At 40.9% G+C, this 15,700-nt stretch overlaps 1 protein-coding gene across 7 annotated transcripts in view; it reads right to left on the bottom strand.

Moving 5' to 3' along the window:
• LOC118419534 (UDP-N-acetylglucosamine--peptide N-acetylglucosaminyltransferase 110 kDa subunit-like) overlaps nucleotides 1-15,698 on the bottom strand; it is a 32,827-nt gene extending 17,129 nt beyond the window's left edge. For 2 of the 7 annotated variants that reach the window (XM_035825958.1, XM_035825959.1), the window contains exons 1-4: nucleotides 15,547-15,698; nucleotides 15,122-15,272; nucleotides 2,583-2,835; nucleotides 307-375 (exon numbers count right to left, since the gene is read on the bottom strand). In XM_035825958.1, coding sequence (XP_035681851.1) covers nucleotides 307-375; nucleotides 2,583-2,835; nucleotides 15,122-15,272; nucleotides 15,547-15,589 — 516 coding nt within the window. In that variant the 5' untranslated portion in view covers nucleotides 15,590-15,698. Of the gene's footprint in view, nucleotides 1-306; nucleotides 376-2,582; nucleotides 2,836-4,131; nucleotides 4,472-5,481; nucleotides 5,561-8,686; nucleotides 8,824-15,121; nucleotides 15,273-15,546 lie in introns of those variants that run through there. The other 5 variants (XM_035825960.1, XM_035825963.1, XM_035825964.1 and 2 more) reach the window with 5 other exon arrangements.
• Nucleotides 15,699-15,700: the final 2 nt, after the last annotated feature.

Genomic DNA, 15,700 nt, shown 5'->3' with positions numbered 1-15,700 from the left:
TGCTAAGCTTGGCGCCTACAAAAGCTAATATTTACGTCAAAAGCCGATAATTTCTTCCCAACTAGATGCTTTCATTTCACAGCATTTGTAGCTAAAAACATAAATTTTTCAAGCTTTTCTTACCACAATTTAGCATCCTAACCACTTATCTTAACAATCAGCTTGCTTCTAATCGATTACCAGTTTCAGTATGTCTTTTGGGGGGAGCCTGCCGGTAGCAGGGCCCTGAAATGGCAGCATGTCCTTTGGGGTGGGGTGGGGGGCATGATCGGTACAGAGTTTAATACTCAGCCGGCTTGGATGTACCTTGGCCTCGTCCAGTCTCCCAAGAGCCTTGAGAAGATTCCCCAGGTCGCTCCGCACACAGTACAGGTCCTGTGGAGAACAGAGTTTGTCTATGTTTATTTGTTTCACACTTAAGGAAAAACAAATACATACATGACAATGAAATAAAAATAACACAACAGTGCAGGGGATGCCTAAAGCTTCTGCTTATAAGAAGGTCTCCTTTTACTAACTTATTACAATTTATATAAATCAATCAAAGGAAATAAGTATGGATAATAACTAAAGGCACCAATAGGATGAAAACACATTACACTAAATAATTAACTTAGGTAATAAACTCAATTAATTAAGACTTCGGGAGGAAAAGCAATTAGTCTAGAATTGGGAATGACTACTTCATGAATGGCTGAATGACTTCACAGCAGACAACATGCATCTTTTAATGTCTTTAACTTCCAGACTTCTGCTGTAGGCACACAAATTAGTCTGAAACTTCGAAGGACTTTATTATTGAGAATACAGCTGAATGAATGAAGATAGTCATTCTAGAAATGATCTATTCAGTCTAGCTTTGTGACACTTCTGTTTTGAAATTCGTCTAAAATTTTAACAAAACACCCTGTCAATGACAGGATTGAATCTTGTTGACATGCAAAAAAAAACATTTGTCTGGTCTCATTCTAAATATTCCTGTTCACAGAAGCCTATCAGTGTTATGTTGCATATGGAATAACTACTCTATGAAAAGCTAAATATATACCACTGCATTTTCCGGTGGTATTTTCTACATTCCTGTTTTCGCTAGCTGGCAAGAATGCTTGTCCTTTACATGTGAGACTCCCTTCTAATAACATCCTGGCTACCCATTGTACTTGGGAGGAAAGCCAGACAGGTTTGGGTCAGGGGAGAGTTTGCCACCCTTATCAGCATGCATACTTGTTTTGTTAGGCAACAGGCTATAATTTCATGGGGAGGGGCAGGAGGAATGCAAACCAACAGGATCCTTTCTACCAACACTGTGTTCCCAGTTGCAATTACGTGTTCTTTATTTCCTTCTTAAGTCTTTAAATGTCTTAGATCTACAAAATGGCACATGCTTTTGCTAAACATATAACCCTCAGACGACTACTGCACTATGGAATCGTTTCAACAGCAAATTTTAAAGAGCACAAAAATCTCCATTTTCCTATGATGAAAAGGCATCATCACAAAAATGAATAAATTTACAGTGGTCTTGTAATGTTGTTTTCAAACATAGGAAGCCTACTTTGTGATAATTAGTTTACCAGTTTTCAGGATTAAACCACTTCATAGTTAGTCTTATGAATTCACTGAGAAAAAATGGTACAACCCTACATGATTTATGCACTTAAGTTGAAAATCTTCCCCAGGGTAGAAGATCAACTGCCTACTCCATTTCTTTGTCTTCTTGAAATCAGGAAAACTGGTCTCTTTGACTCGTCCTTGTCTTTTGCCCAGTAGTCACAACTAAATCATGCGACGGAGCAATATCTTATCGTTGCTTCCATCCATATTTATCGCTTCATGGGTTTCCAGACTTGGTGCAATGATTTTGTGGCCGGGAGATGCTCATAGGCTTAGCCAATAGGCAGCTATCGCTCCATTTATCCAACTCCATGCATGGCTAAGTGCGGCGTGTAGTAGCTTCCTTGCATTAAAATTCAATCTGGGAGAAGTAGTTTCAACGGCTCTATAAAGGTCTGCGTGGAGCGACCTAATGTCTGGCTACTGTAGAATCAATGTGCCGGATTGTCTACTGCAGTCATTTACTTTCGCAAGGACTTAATTTCCAGGTAGGAGGGAGGTTTTGCAATGTTTTAAAGTTTGTGGATGTAAAATTCTGTAGTAAAGTAGAAATAAAAAGTGCAATTTGCAATGTCATGATTTTGCTGTAAATGGACAGTGAGAAAATAAAACCACTGAAGATTTCACGAGTTACAGTAAAATGACAAAGTGGCACAACTGGAGAATCCCACGATCACATGCTGATCACAGCTCCAAGAACAGATACTTTCATTAAGAGCTGAGTTTTTCAAAGTAATAAATGTATAGTAAATAGTATGGTAAATAAATGTTTACATTGCACCAATTGCCTCTAGTAGAAGCTAATGATTAACCTGAGAAATGATTATATAAAACTAGAATGAGACTATGTGCATGTTGTGAATAATAAATGAAGTAATACCAACTGAACTTACACCTGGTATTACAGCTATGTGTCTATGTGCTAGCCTATGTGTCTTATCTATAGAAAGGAATGAAGCAATACCAACCGAACTTACAGGGTTATACTGCAGTGCCTGACAGTATGCCTGCACTGCACCCTCCATATCCCCTGCAGTCACCAGCGCAGCGGCAAGGTTTATGTACCCGTCGATGAAGTCTGGCTTCAACCGCACGGCGTGGCGATAGTTTTCTAGCGCCTCTGGAAGCTGCCCCCTCTCCTTGTAGACGTTTCCGAGGTTGGAGTAGGCCTCGGCCAGCATGGGGTTCTGCTTGATGGCCAGCATGCTGAAGTGGGCCGACCTGCATGAGACACAGAAGTGACATCACGAGTCAATCAACAGTGACAATACATTCAGTGTCCAACACTTGCTGAGCTTGACATATGGCTGTCAGAAATGTGACTGAAAAATGCTAGCTATCAGAGATAATTGCACAAAGACTTGCAACGACACAACTCCACGCCTCCTCTCTGCTGCCTAACAAATCTAGAGCTAAATGGCTACATAAGCTAACTGAAAGAGACCCTAATATTATAAATATAAGCTCATAACCCAAACATGTCAATCAACAGTGACAATACACTCAGTGTCTAACATTGGCTGAGCTTGACATATATGACATAGCTGTAAGAAATTATTATGAAAAATGTTACCTGTCAGAGACAATTGCGGAGAGACTTGTACTGACACAAGTCAATGTGATTGGGAAACATAACTCTGCTCGAACAAATTTAGTTGGCTGGCTGAAAGAGACAGTTTAAAAAATACCCCAATATTATATCATACATAACCACAACAGATAAACCTTTAATTTTAAATAGCAAGCCAGTCAAGTCTCTTCCGAGAGTTTAGGACACCCAACAAGCCACTGACAAAGTTACTAACGACTGTTGTTAGAGACAAGACACTTTCAGTCTATTGACTGTTATCGAGCAGGATCTTTAGAAATTTACTACATACATGTATATTTTCATATAAACATGGTAGAAGAGTATTTCATTGCAATTATCCTGCACACCCGGGTGTAATGTGGACACTTCGGTCCGCTAGACACTTGCGTCATGGCTTTACCTAGGGCATATCAGATGTTAGCAGTGCCTAGCATAACCTCTGCTGCTCCAAAAATAAAGCCCGATGAATTTGAACTCGAAAGGCAAACAATTCAGGCAACATAGCTCCCAAGGTCTACCCGTCCTGCCAGAAAAGATAACCGTGTAAGAAGTGAAAGCCAACGTTCTCAAGCATTTCTAAAATAAGACGTACAACACTTGGGAAGTCCATTCTGCAAGTTCCAGCATATTACAACAAGGCTATGTATAAGTCGCTTGTGCATCAACCAGTTCTGGCTTTTGCAGCTTGGACCTAAACCAGACCGTAACACTTTAAGGCAGTTACCAGTTATGTGAAACAAACGTATGAAAAAACAGAATCTCTATCCTGTAGTTCGTCAAAGACTTGTGGTGGGCATTTAAAACTAGATAAGATATACCCTTGAGGTTGGCATGATCAAGCTGTGAACAGAAACAGATTTCTTATCTCGAATAGATACAAATATCAATGTCTGCTTTGTCAGCAAAAGAAGACGTCTTCACAAGACCTCGTGAGCTTCCTTCTGTCCGGCCCCAGCCTGTGGTAGTGCTGGCTTGTGGTCCTGGTCAGCCTGTCCGAAGTGGTGAGGAAATCTGGCTCTGACCCCACCAGCTGGCAGCACTGATGACCACCAGACACCACACTTGGAGGGGCTCTCCTACAGCGGGACTTCATAAATAGTAATTGCTGGGTGTCCACAGATTGGCCCCTTGATTATACCGGTCCGAAACCACACTGCGGACTACTGAGCTGGAAGATGTGAGCTTCAATGGAGATTCACAATCCTCAGGAGAACAAGTCCTGTTCGCTGGATAATTTGGCTGTCACCTCCTGGTTTGGGTCGGCTGCCTTTATGTTTAACGCGAAAGTGCTTCTGTGTGCAGATCCGCAATGCGCAATGCCTCTGTCCTGCCCTTTAGCACGGGATGGTACCACCACGTCAACGCTTCTTCGCGCTCTCTCCCGGCAGTCATGTGAAAGAAGCGCGCACACGGGATTGACTGGGGAGATTGTCTAACAAGCCTGTGGGGTAGGCCTGTAGAGATCTGAGGCTGGAATGCCAAGAGGCCACCAGACGCTGGGCAGAGGTCACATTTGGACAGGCTCCACTAGTCCAAGCTGATAGATTCCCAGCCAATCTGGGCTGTAAATGCGCCCGCTGTCACTGGATATGCGGTGGCACAGATCGATTTCAGGAACTCCCATAGACCTTCAGGGTGAGGGAGGAAGTTGGGCTCAGGGCCCGGGCCTTCTGTTGAGCAAACAAAAGTGGAGGCAGAGCAAACAGGCCTCTCCCAATCAGGAGCAGATTGAGAAGGATCCTGTTCACGCAGGAATTCAATCCACCATGAGCACAAAGGAAGGGCCTACATTCGCTAAAACAAAGGTTTACTTTTAGTTTTACCGCAATATCACAGACACAGGACACAAACAAACTTTTGGTTTCTCCACGACCACCCTAAACCAATATACTAGGTCATCAGAAATGTATGACTAAAATGTATTATCCCAATGTATGAATAAAATGTATTATCCTTGCTTGTCAGTATATTACATCCGAAAGGACCCATAATGATAAAAATGGTACAACAGTCAAATTCTGAAAGTAAGGCTGAAAACACAAGATAATATTTATGATATGACTGAAGCAGAAGGAATGAGGGAGGGGGGCATACGATATACACCGAGGAACAAACACATGGAAACAGGTCCTGAACTGTTCCAGCTGCCGAAAATACATGTCAGACATCTAACAAATTTCGCACCACAATGCCCTAGACAAATTCACCCCCATAACACACACTAAAGCTAGGGCTGAAATTGCCAAGTAAAAACCTGGAGGACAGTGAACGCTCACCTCTGCAATCCCCAGCTATCCATTATTCCACAGGGTTAAAATGAGGGGCAACTGGTGTACACAAGTCTAATTTGAAAGGCTGGACAATTCCATTTCCAGCCAAATTCTAGGTAAGACAAAGCGTACAAAATACGACTTCACTCGCACGCTAGTATTACCAAGCCTGATGAGTAGCTAACTTATCTGATATGAACATTGATATATATACTGGGGAAATTACCACTTAGGGTGATTTATGGCGATCTGTGATACCATAAAAAAACATATCCATCCCCCCTGAAGAGTAAAGTGGACCAGTCTAATGGAATGATGCAAAAGATAATGTATGAGTAGCCATGTGGCCTGGCAGCCCATTTTGGGCAGCCCTATTGGGGCCCTGAATATTCCCCCTCATGCTGGCTGGCATGCATTCACCCTCTGGGGAAATGAAACTGGTTATTGAACTGTGGGGAAGGCATTCAGCTGCAGCCACTACAGTTCAAACAGACCAGATTGATCAGGAGGCTCCACAGGACTGCACGGGGATTTCAGCTTACTAGATTATCCTCCATTCTACAGACATCTTGCTGACTACGCTAGAACTAATCAAATAATCTGGAAGGCAACTTTATTTTCTGAAACCAGAAGGGTAAAAGACATGAAAGACAACTGTACTTTTGTAACGTCTATCCATTTGTCATAGGTCAGATTAGGGGTTATTCATGCTGGTTTTACGATCTATTAGGACCTTCCTGCCCACTTCGTTTACATGCAAAGTAACCACAAATAACCTCCAAGCAGATGGTGGGGTTAAAAGTCGTAACGTTTCCGTGATATGCTATGGGATGGAGTACTGTCATAAAAAATGTTACAAAATGTTGCAATGGCCTACCGCAACATCTGTTTGGAGATTGTAAGGTGCCCCTGTGAGCTGTCTTCTTACAACAGCATTAACAACATGTCTCTAGTGAATCCTCTTATACTCTTATTAATGCTTAGACTTAGACTTATCAATGCTAGTTCACCTATATTTGCCGGGTATCCTATATCCGTTGTTAAACGTAGGGTATTTAAGGATATCATGTCGACGGATGGTGGTTGCAAACTGCTCTGATTTGACAAAATATGGATTAGAAACAGCCGTCCGTCAACTTGATATTCCTAAATATCCCATTTCTAAATACAACGGATATAGGTAAACCCGCGGATAAAGGTGACGTAGTGTTAGTACAATGACAACACTCAAGGAAGGATGCCTCCTACTCAAAAAACTAGATTTCTTTTTGATCTGCGTCACACTTGTGTCCTAGCCTGACCCCAGTGATGCAGGAATGACGCATGCCAAGGGCAAGAGACCTCGCATTTACCCATGGAGAGATCCCCAGGATGATATCAAGTGGGATCACAACTGCCTCTAACGTAGATTGTCACCTTCAATCCTCACGTCACAGAGTCAGGGTAAATGTTACCACCAGGAAATTCTAAGGATGGGATATTCATTGCCTTCCCACTAACTTCGAGGAAAAGAAGGAAGTCAGTACCATGCAAAGTAAAATGCAAAGAGATGAACACCCAGAAAATTACAATTTTTCACCAAAAGAAATAAGCTGACTGTATCCCCTTGGTAAAAGCAGGAAACTACCAGCCTAAGAGCGAAGTCCACAGCTTTCTCAGAATTCCTAATCCTGGACAGAGCACAGTTATGACTCACTCCAAAAGTATACATACGCAATGGGCAAAGTAAGGCCAGCTGTTGAAAATGGAAGTCATTGCCCTCCCAGCATGAAAGGAACAAGCGTATGGAATACTCATTTTCTATCTCCATTTCGGAAGGGATGTAAAACGGGGTTCTCGTGTTCAAGGAGATGCCTCGAGCATGTAAATCAGCCTCGTTACTAAAAACATTTGGGCACCTACCGGCTGCAAATAACACAGATGTATTATTTGCATTCGCTAGTGTGGTCTCTACAATAAAGTAGCCTGGTCACCATTCTCCTCCGGTCGGTTTACAGTAGAAGCCGCTTAATTGCACTGCCTATTTGCCAGTGAATTTCGTGCAACTATCCGGCTGGTGCAAAAAGGCGAAGTTATCTAGCTGGACGGCACCAGTTTGGGATCTGGGTATTCTGTGCAGTTAAAAAAAGTGTGCGTTAATCCGTTGTGCAATTCTACTGTATCTGTGTTTTGCCCCACCCAGTCTGCCAAGCATATGCCTGTTTCTGTCAGACTGGCTTTTTAGCTACCCTTTTAAGTTTTTGCAACCACAGGATCCCATAAAAATCGACATGAGTTAATGAACTGAGCGGGCAGGCTACACTCAAAACACCGTTGAGATAGCGGTGAGCTACCGATAGTATGCTACCAGGCTACAATAAAGAGGATGCACACTATCACTATATCACTATCAGTACAAAGGTAAATAGTCTTCAAGTTACAGTATTATGAATAACTTGACTGCTTGGAGACAGATGATGCAACATTTCAACATGTTGATCCTATCCTATTCAGACTAGTTTACATCGAACTTAAGAATTATAGACTGCATGATTTGTCTGGGGCTGTACAGGACTAGGATATCAATTACTGTAGATTTACCGTATATTATGAAGTATTCAGGGGTTCATGTTCAACGTTTTCACACCATGAACATGTTTGGTATCAAAAAGCATGTGCAACTAAACTCGACTTCATTGAAAGTCAACAGCTTTGACTGTGACGTCGCTACAACTTGTGGTAAATCTCCAATGGTTTGAAAAGGCAGCTTCCACTTATAGTGGTGTTCCTTACCTGACTTAAATTTCAAGCAATTACTGTCACAAGTTTGAGCCATAATTGCTAAATGAACGACTCTATAGGACAGTGCTATGCTACTCTGAGCATTCGTTACTGGTCTTGGGACAAAAGAATAATGGGTTCTGAGAGGATTATGCAACTGCTTTGTCAAGTGACAATAGCTTTGGTAGGCAATGTCGTCGCAAAAGGTGCAAGTATGGATGTCACGGCAAGACCACACATTCTCAACAAGTACTGAGTGCTAGAGTGCCTGATAGATTTCAATGGTAATCGATATCAGAGCTAACAACCTCAAGTTTCCAACAAGAACAATCTAGTTACTCTACTCTGACGCAACATTTCATTCAAACTCAAGTCACCAATACTGCTGGCTATGAAATAGTATACTTTGCCAAATCACAGTACTCTATACTTGCCCAATCTTCATACATACCTGGAATAGTACATGGTGGAGAAGATTGTGCCTTCTAAGTCTTACTCTTAAGACAGCGGGCTAAGTCCTCTCCTGGCTCAACCAGTTTCACCTCTTTATGTGCTACACACCTGCGGCAGCTGGAGGGCCATGGTAATTACACTAGGTATTTCTGGGGGGTGGGCTCAAAACGGTTGTGCTCACTCAACGGAATCAGATCCCGGCCACCTAAACACTTGCAAGAAGAATCAGATCACAGCTCTATTACGAAAACAACTTCTGACACTGCCCCTGCTGACGCCAAATGTGCGCCTATAGATTGCGTGGCTGGCAGACAAAAACAATCATGCCTGTTGCCACGTTTTTCTTTGTCACGTACAGCCCTCCCACGTCACTACCATATTCACTAGTTGCTGGCGTCATGAATTATGCAGTTTTCATTACCGTTGGCGCACAGGTACATGTAATTGGACGGGCCTTGTAATAAGACAACTCCACATCAAGCACAAGTAACGTGTATCCCAGACAAATTTGCAATCTCTTTCAAGGGAACATAAAACAATAAAACACAGCTGACGGCAAAACAATAGAGCTGGCTCTATCATCTGTAAACATATTGATTAACATCCTTTTAGTTCTAAATCTCACCACAGGATATGGTTGCAGCAAGTGCAATTAACTTGCAAACTACTTCTATCTTTTCCACTATATCCACATTTTATGCAAAAGAAGAGGATAAAGACATACATTTTCTAGATCATTCCGTGATCAATAAAGATATCTCAGCGCACAGGTACTATATCAAAGGTTAACACACTTCCCCTGCGCTGAAGTGGACTGTAAACATGCCGTGCACCCACCCTACCAGTAAATTCTGCTTACCTGGACCAGACTATTTGCTTAGTCACCTGTATTCGTAAAATTCGAAGGTGTTCAAAGGCTGCATCCTAAATTAGAACCTACCATTTGAATAAAAGATTTCCAACATTTTTGGACTGGCTGAACAAGATTAAATATTGACAGAAAAGCAAAACAACACCTTTGGTTGCACAATGATGTCATTGTTAGTTGACACCATTCACTTTTATGAGATTAGCCATGGTGAGCTTTGTTTCCACTCCTCTAGCTACTTAACACTTTGTAAGAGAATACTGAAATGGACCAAAAGCATTGCACGGACAAATCAGAATATAAGATTAGGAAACGAGCAGGGAAGAAACTTATCAAATCCATCTACCTAACTGTACAACTTCTGAAGAATAAGGTGATGTTGGTTCCAGTTTTTTCACAATCCCAGGCCATGACAATTTTTTTAAGCTAAGCCAGACCAATTCTTGCAGACAGCAATCCTTAAACTTTGAAGTTTTATTCCTTTTTTAAACATTCCAGTCTCAAGGGGTAATTTGAACCCTCTATACAATGCCTTTCACTGAGAGCTTCTGAAGTTGCAGCAGACCATGAGCCTACCCTTTTTGAGGCCTCACTTGTACCCATCTGCCTAACTGTGTGATCCACCAAACATTGGCAACTAAACGATGATAGATATCCTTCAAACCTTGAATGCAATGTCGTTTCCGGCGATTTTACCCATAGCAACAAGTTACAAAGTGCTTATGCTTTTTTCCCAAAAAAAGGTTGCAGCCAATCAGTTAGGTAATAGTCTTCCTGACTTGCTTTCATATAACTTCCCTAACTCCTATAGTCGTTAAATCTATAATGATAAAAATTTATACAATCAACTCATTGCTAGAAGTAAGTTGGTACCGCATTGTTCAATATATGTGCTCCAATGGCTATGAAGGCAAATTCCTGTAATCTGGCACTGACCGTGATAAAACAGTAAATTGTGGTTTTCCATTTTCCATAAGAAACAAATACAGAATCCATGCATAAATATGTTGTGCTCCCATACCCCAAGTCCGATATCATTTTTTTACTTTTGCAAGAAATCCATCCAGCAAACCATATTTTCCAGTTCACAACCAGCTGACAGCACAAAATATCTCCTAAACAAAATTCCTAATGTAAATATTGACCGGATCCGTTCCCCTAAGCCCATATCTGTTGCGGCGGATATTTCCTTTCTGAGCTATCTCCAGTTGCAGCTGTGCCTCTGCACAACAGCCAGGGCTAAAAATATGACAAAGAAGACCTCTCCAAACAGAACCTTCCTGCAAAATCACTCTTGGTTAAGCACATAAAACAATTGCAGCTGTTACTTTTGTGGCTGATCAGCAAACATACATGTATATGTGTACAACAGCATTAAGTGAATGAGGACTAGGAAAAAAGTTGCATTTCCGGTTTCAGTCCTGAATAAATTATTGTTATTGGGAGGGATTCTTCTTTTTTCCCCAAACATTGATTGAACTTGAAGTAAACAAATACAGTTAAACAATGTACATTGTACAATTGGAATATATCAGAACATTGTAGTAGTACAGTTAGTCAGAATCGCAAGACAAGTACATGTACTGCTTGAAGCAAATGTTAGAATCAACACCATGTAACAGCAGTCAGGATAACAGGTCCCCGCAACAGAATTCGGGGAAAACTGCTTTGACTTCAACATGGCAAAAAACAGTGACATTATACTATCATGCTATGTACATTCCTTGGACCCAAAGAACATTCTGGAGGACCTGAGGCTCCTTGCAGTGTTTGCTTCTAGTATGAAGCTGTAAAATCTTGAGAGCCTTTCCAGGAGCCAGCTTGACCTCACTTCTCCGAAAACAAGTCTGTAGCACCAGGAGGTGGAATGTTCACCCCCTGACCCTGTTATCACAAACTTGTCTCCAAACACATTCACCAGCACTCTGTACTATCAGTTGTCTCCAAAAGAACACTGTTTGAAGTATTTCTTCCAAAAATAATTCAAGCTAGTTGCCAACAATCACAACATTGCATGTAGGCCACAGAAAAAGTAGTTTGAACCCTGAAATACAACATACATAACATTTACAATCCTAGCCTGTTTTCGTCCTGCAAGTGTTTTGGTTCAGGTTTAAACATTAAAACGAAATCAATACAATAACACAATATGTGGTAACACAATAACTTCTGCATGTTGGAATTGCCTCTTCCTTTTTGGTCAATGACTTAGAGCAATGATGTTGGTAATAAACTAGTATATACACCATCAAGTATGAAGCTTATTCAGCCACTACACTGCCCATCAAACCTAATCGTATAATGTCACATAATTTCCATTGTGTGTACTGCCTTTATTACAAGAACATACAGGAAATCACAAGGCACAAGTGACCATAAAAGAATACATTCAATCATTGGCCTTTTCATTATACCACATACACAGAAAGTCTGCAGAAAGACAATGAACAAGTCTGGTGCGATAATTACACATGGAAGCCATACAGTAGCATCTTTGGCTAATCATCCATTGTCTCCAGGATAAAGCACAGAGACACAAACAGTACTTATTTGCTCATTTATGCACCGAATTTGCACGTGAGAAAAAGAGCTTGAAGGTAATTCCAGTAAGATTGATGTGATTTACAAAAGACAAATGAACTCACAATAGACCAATGAAGTCTCAACAATCAACATGCTACTGGTGACAATACTCTTGTCAGCCAGCATTTGAATTTGGAAATCTTTGAAAACAAAAACACAATAAAAGAGAAGCAGACGAAAAATATTGTAAACAAAATACAAATCACAATGTAACAAATGTAGTTCATATATGTTTTACAAAATAAAAATTACAATGATCTGCCCATCCCAGTGAAGGCTGCATATTTGCAAGTTATAGAGATACTTATCAGTTATTAAATTGCACATTATTCAGGAGATTTATAGTAATGTCGATAAAGGTTATACATCCAAATAATAAGATACGCCAAAAGGCAGTTACTCAAGCAACTGAATATGTAGCCTGGATACCATACCCCAACCTCAAAAATATCTTTTGTGTTGGACGATAGATACTTGAGATCGGGCTGGGGTTTGGTAACCAGGCTACTGAATATCATCATTCAATATGATTCTGGAAACTGTTTTTGGAATGATTCTTGGAAACGGATTTTAGATGCATAGTAACATTTATGTAGAAACAAATCAGCCCCAGCTCTTCCAGCTTGTTCCTGTGATTATGTTGTAAATAAATAAATAAATTTCATCACGATGTGTGATTCAACCATGAATTATATCTGACTTCGATGGAGACGGGTTTACTCAATGAGAATGGTCACCATCATTTCTTTCTTTGTTCATCGATTGTACATATAATAATATAAAATATATGGCCAAATATTGGCCAGAAATACACATACACATAACCTTTCATGGCCATATCATCACATATTATATCTATTTTTCAGTTTACTTGTTCCTCACTTACTGTTCTAGGGTCGCCTGGATTCCAGACTCCCTGACTGATCTCAATATCTATGCTTCAGGGTCTAGCTCAGTTGGCCAGTGTTGGCATCCACACAAGTTCTACAGATTGAATCTATTATTCCTTCAAATCAAGTTATCTTTCATCTGACAGTGACAAAGGACAACTACCATTAGATATGATGGGCCATAGATTTCTCTAGCCCTTTTCTGTGTAGATCTAATCTCCAAGCAGATGCTGGGGTGGAAAATCGTAACATCTGCCTTATATCTACTTCTTCTGACAGGATAAGTGTGAGTGAAAGTGCCATAAAAAAACAGCACATCGGGAAAATGATCTACAAGAACATGTTGAGGTAGAAAATCATTCCAACATCTGCTGGGAGATTATGTAGATGCTCCTTCCAGCTGTTGGCTATAATTAATATGGTCCAGCATCTTCTCCTCAGAATTTTTCTTTTACAGCAGTGCGACAAAAACATTCTTTGACAGATATTGGAATCTGATTGCATCCTGTAAGTACTCTCTACTAACTGCATTACCATTGGCTTATACATTCTTTATACAATAAACTAGGTCCAAAGCACCCTTCTACAGTAAATCTACTGTATTTCCAAAGAAAGATTAAAGGAAATGTATTCTCTTGTTCCATGTCATATCATCAACAATCTATATTTTTGAGCCATTAAGGGGCTAGATAAGCTTTCCACATTTGTGTGCAATTCGTCCACATTTGATTCTTTCCCTTCCTGCCATGTGTGACCTAGTAACAGCATAGATGACCTTCGATCAGCTGGAGCCTCCTGTATAGGAATGCTGGGATAGATGTGGAACATCTATTTTCACTCCATGACTGCAACTGATAGCTGAGTGGCTTCAAAACCGCAAATGAATTTTGAAAAGCATAAATTTACATACACATAAATTCTCCTTGGTCCGTGGCAATTCTTGCGCAACTCTGTCTCCCCTAAGTAAGTAGTTCTCAAGCTCAGTTGGTGGTATTCATTACCACATGGTTTTGCTGCTTTTGCAGTGAGTAAAACAGATGTGGACTTGACTCAAAGTGACTCAGTAAAGTCAGCAGATGACCCTGACCACACTTGGATACATAGCCCATGACACTGAATTCTCCAGGAAGCTTTGTGTCCTTGGTTAACTCTATCATCCATCACTTCATTAACTGTTACACAGAGTTGTAGTAACCATACATATACAAATACACCTTCAATATCATCATCTTGAACACAATAGCTCTTCTTTGGTACCAATCTTTTGTGGTAACATGAACCATTAGCAATGCTTCACACATACAGCAAATGTGTACAATAAAACACCCATAAATGCACCAACATAGCTGCATTCACAAATGGTCCCCCCCCCCCCCATAATCTGTGTATGCCCTAAAATGTCTCTTTAGTTGATTGCACAATGATACAATTATAACATAATATAAGCTTATGTTTCACACAGCAATGTAGAAAGCAGTATTTCTGAAAACCAATGTACTGTTTTGCATTCATACCTACTTGTGCTCATGTTTTTTGGATTTCGGGGGTTTCGTATTTTGTGCCAAGCTTTCAGAAATACTGTTTCATGACTATTACACTCAACAAGACAATCAATATCGTAATGAACAAATTCAATAATGCCACAACAATACAAACTTAATAATATAATTGAAATCATGAAACAAAGTTCTTATTTAGTCACACTTGAAAGGTTCATAAAAGACCTATCTAAATGTCAACATCACAGTGATGTAAGCAGGACAGACAGTCTGGAAACATCGTCAGTGTACACGTCATTTCCTCCCCAGTCTAACTAAGTAAATATAATTATACGCACATATACACCTCTGTTATAACCTAATATGTAACACACACACAGATATCACTTATCAGTGAGAATATTCGCAAGCATGTACTTCAATACTATAGCAACAACGATTAATTTTTTTTCCAAATATATAAAAACCTTAGAACATAGGGTGAAGAATTTCAGAGATGGTGGGGAGGGGGGCGATTATTTTTTCCTACAGTATCGTTGCGTTTACGCGCAGGTTTCTTTCAGATTTCTACCAAATATGAAGAGATCTCTTACCTGTCTAGTCTCTGACACTGGAAGTGAATGGAGGAGAGCAGCAGTAGACAGCCGGTATTGTCTGGTTCCTGCCGCCAGAGCTGCATGCAGTGGCGCTCCGCGGCCTCGTAGTCACCGGCCTGGTACTCCTGATGGGCCAGCTCTGCCAACCCTGGAGACATCGAGAGCGAACAGGCGAGTCAAAGTCCGTTCGTGGAACGGCTCTGAGATTGTGCAAAAGGTTTCTGCGCAGTTCCTATCAGACAGTGTCGTCACCAGAAATTATTTCGGCCCGAAAATATCACCTCGGACGTCATTGTTCTCGCCTTTCAAATTTTCATCATGTCGGCCCCCGCGAGTGATGACCGGCTCAACTTTGGACAAGTTTGAGACACCGGAAACTAGAACTTACGTAATCTAACTCGGTCTAGAAAAAATATACTAACCTGTGGGATCTAGCTTTGCTTCCGCTGCTGTCATTTCCGGCATATTTTGGGCTGAAAACGTGTGAAATTGTGTCGTCCAGACTCTGCCCACCGGCCTGAACTCTAGAGAAGGTAGAACACAACACAGCCGGCTGTTGTACGCTGCTTAGCATAA

This window comes from Branchiostoma floridae, chromosome 7 (assembly GCF_000003815.2).
Source record: "Branchiostoma floridae strain S238N-H82 chromosome 7, Bfl_VNyyK, whole genome shotgun sequence".
NCBI lineage: Eukaryota > Metazoa > Chordata > Leptocardii > Amphioxiformes > Branchiostomatidae > Branchiostoma > Branchiostoma floridae.
Note: the sequence above shows the minus strand (reverse complement) of the source record. Positions and strands in the feature narration are given on the sequence as shown.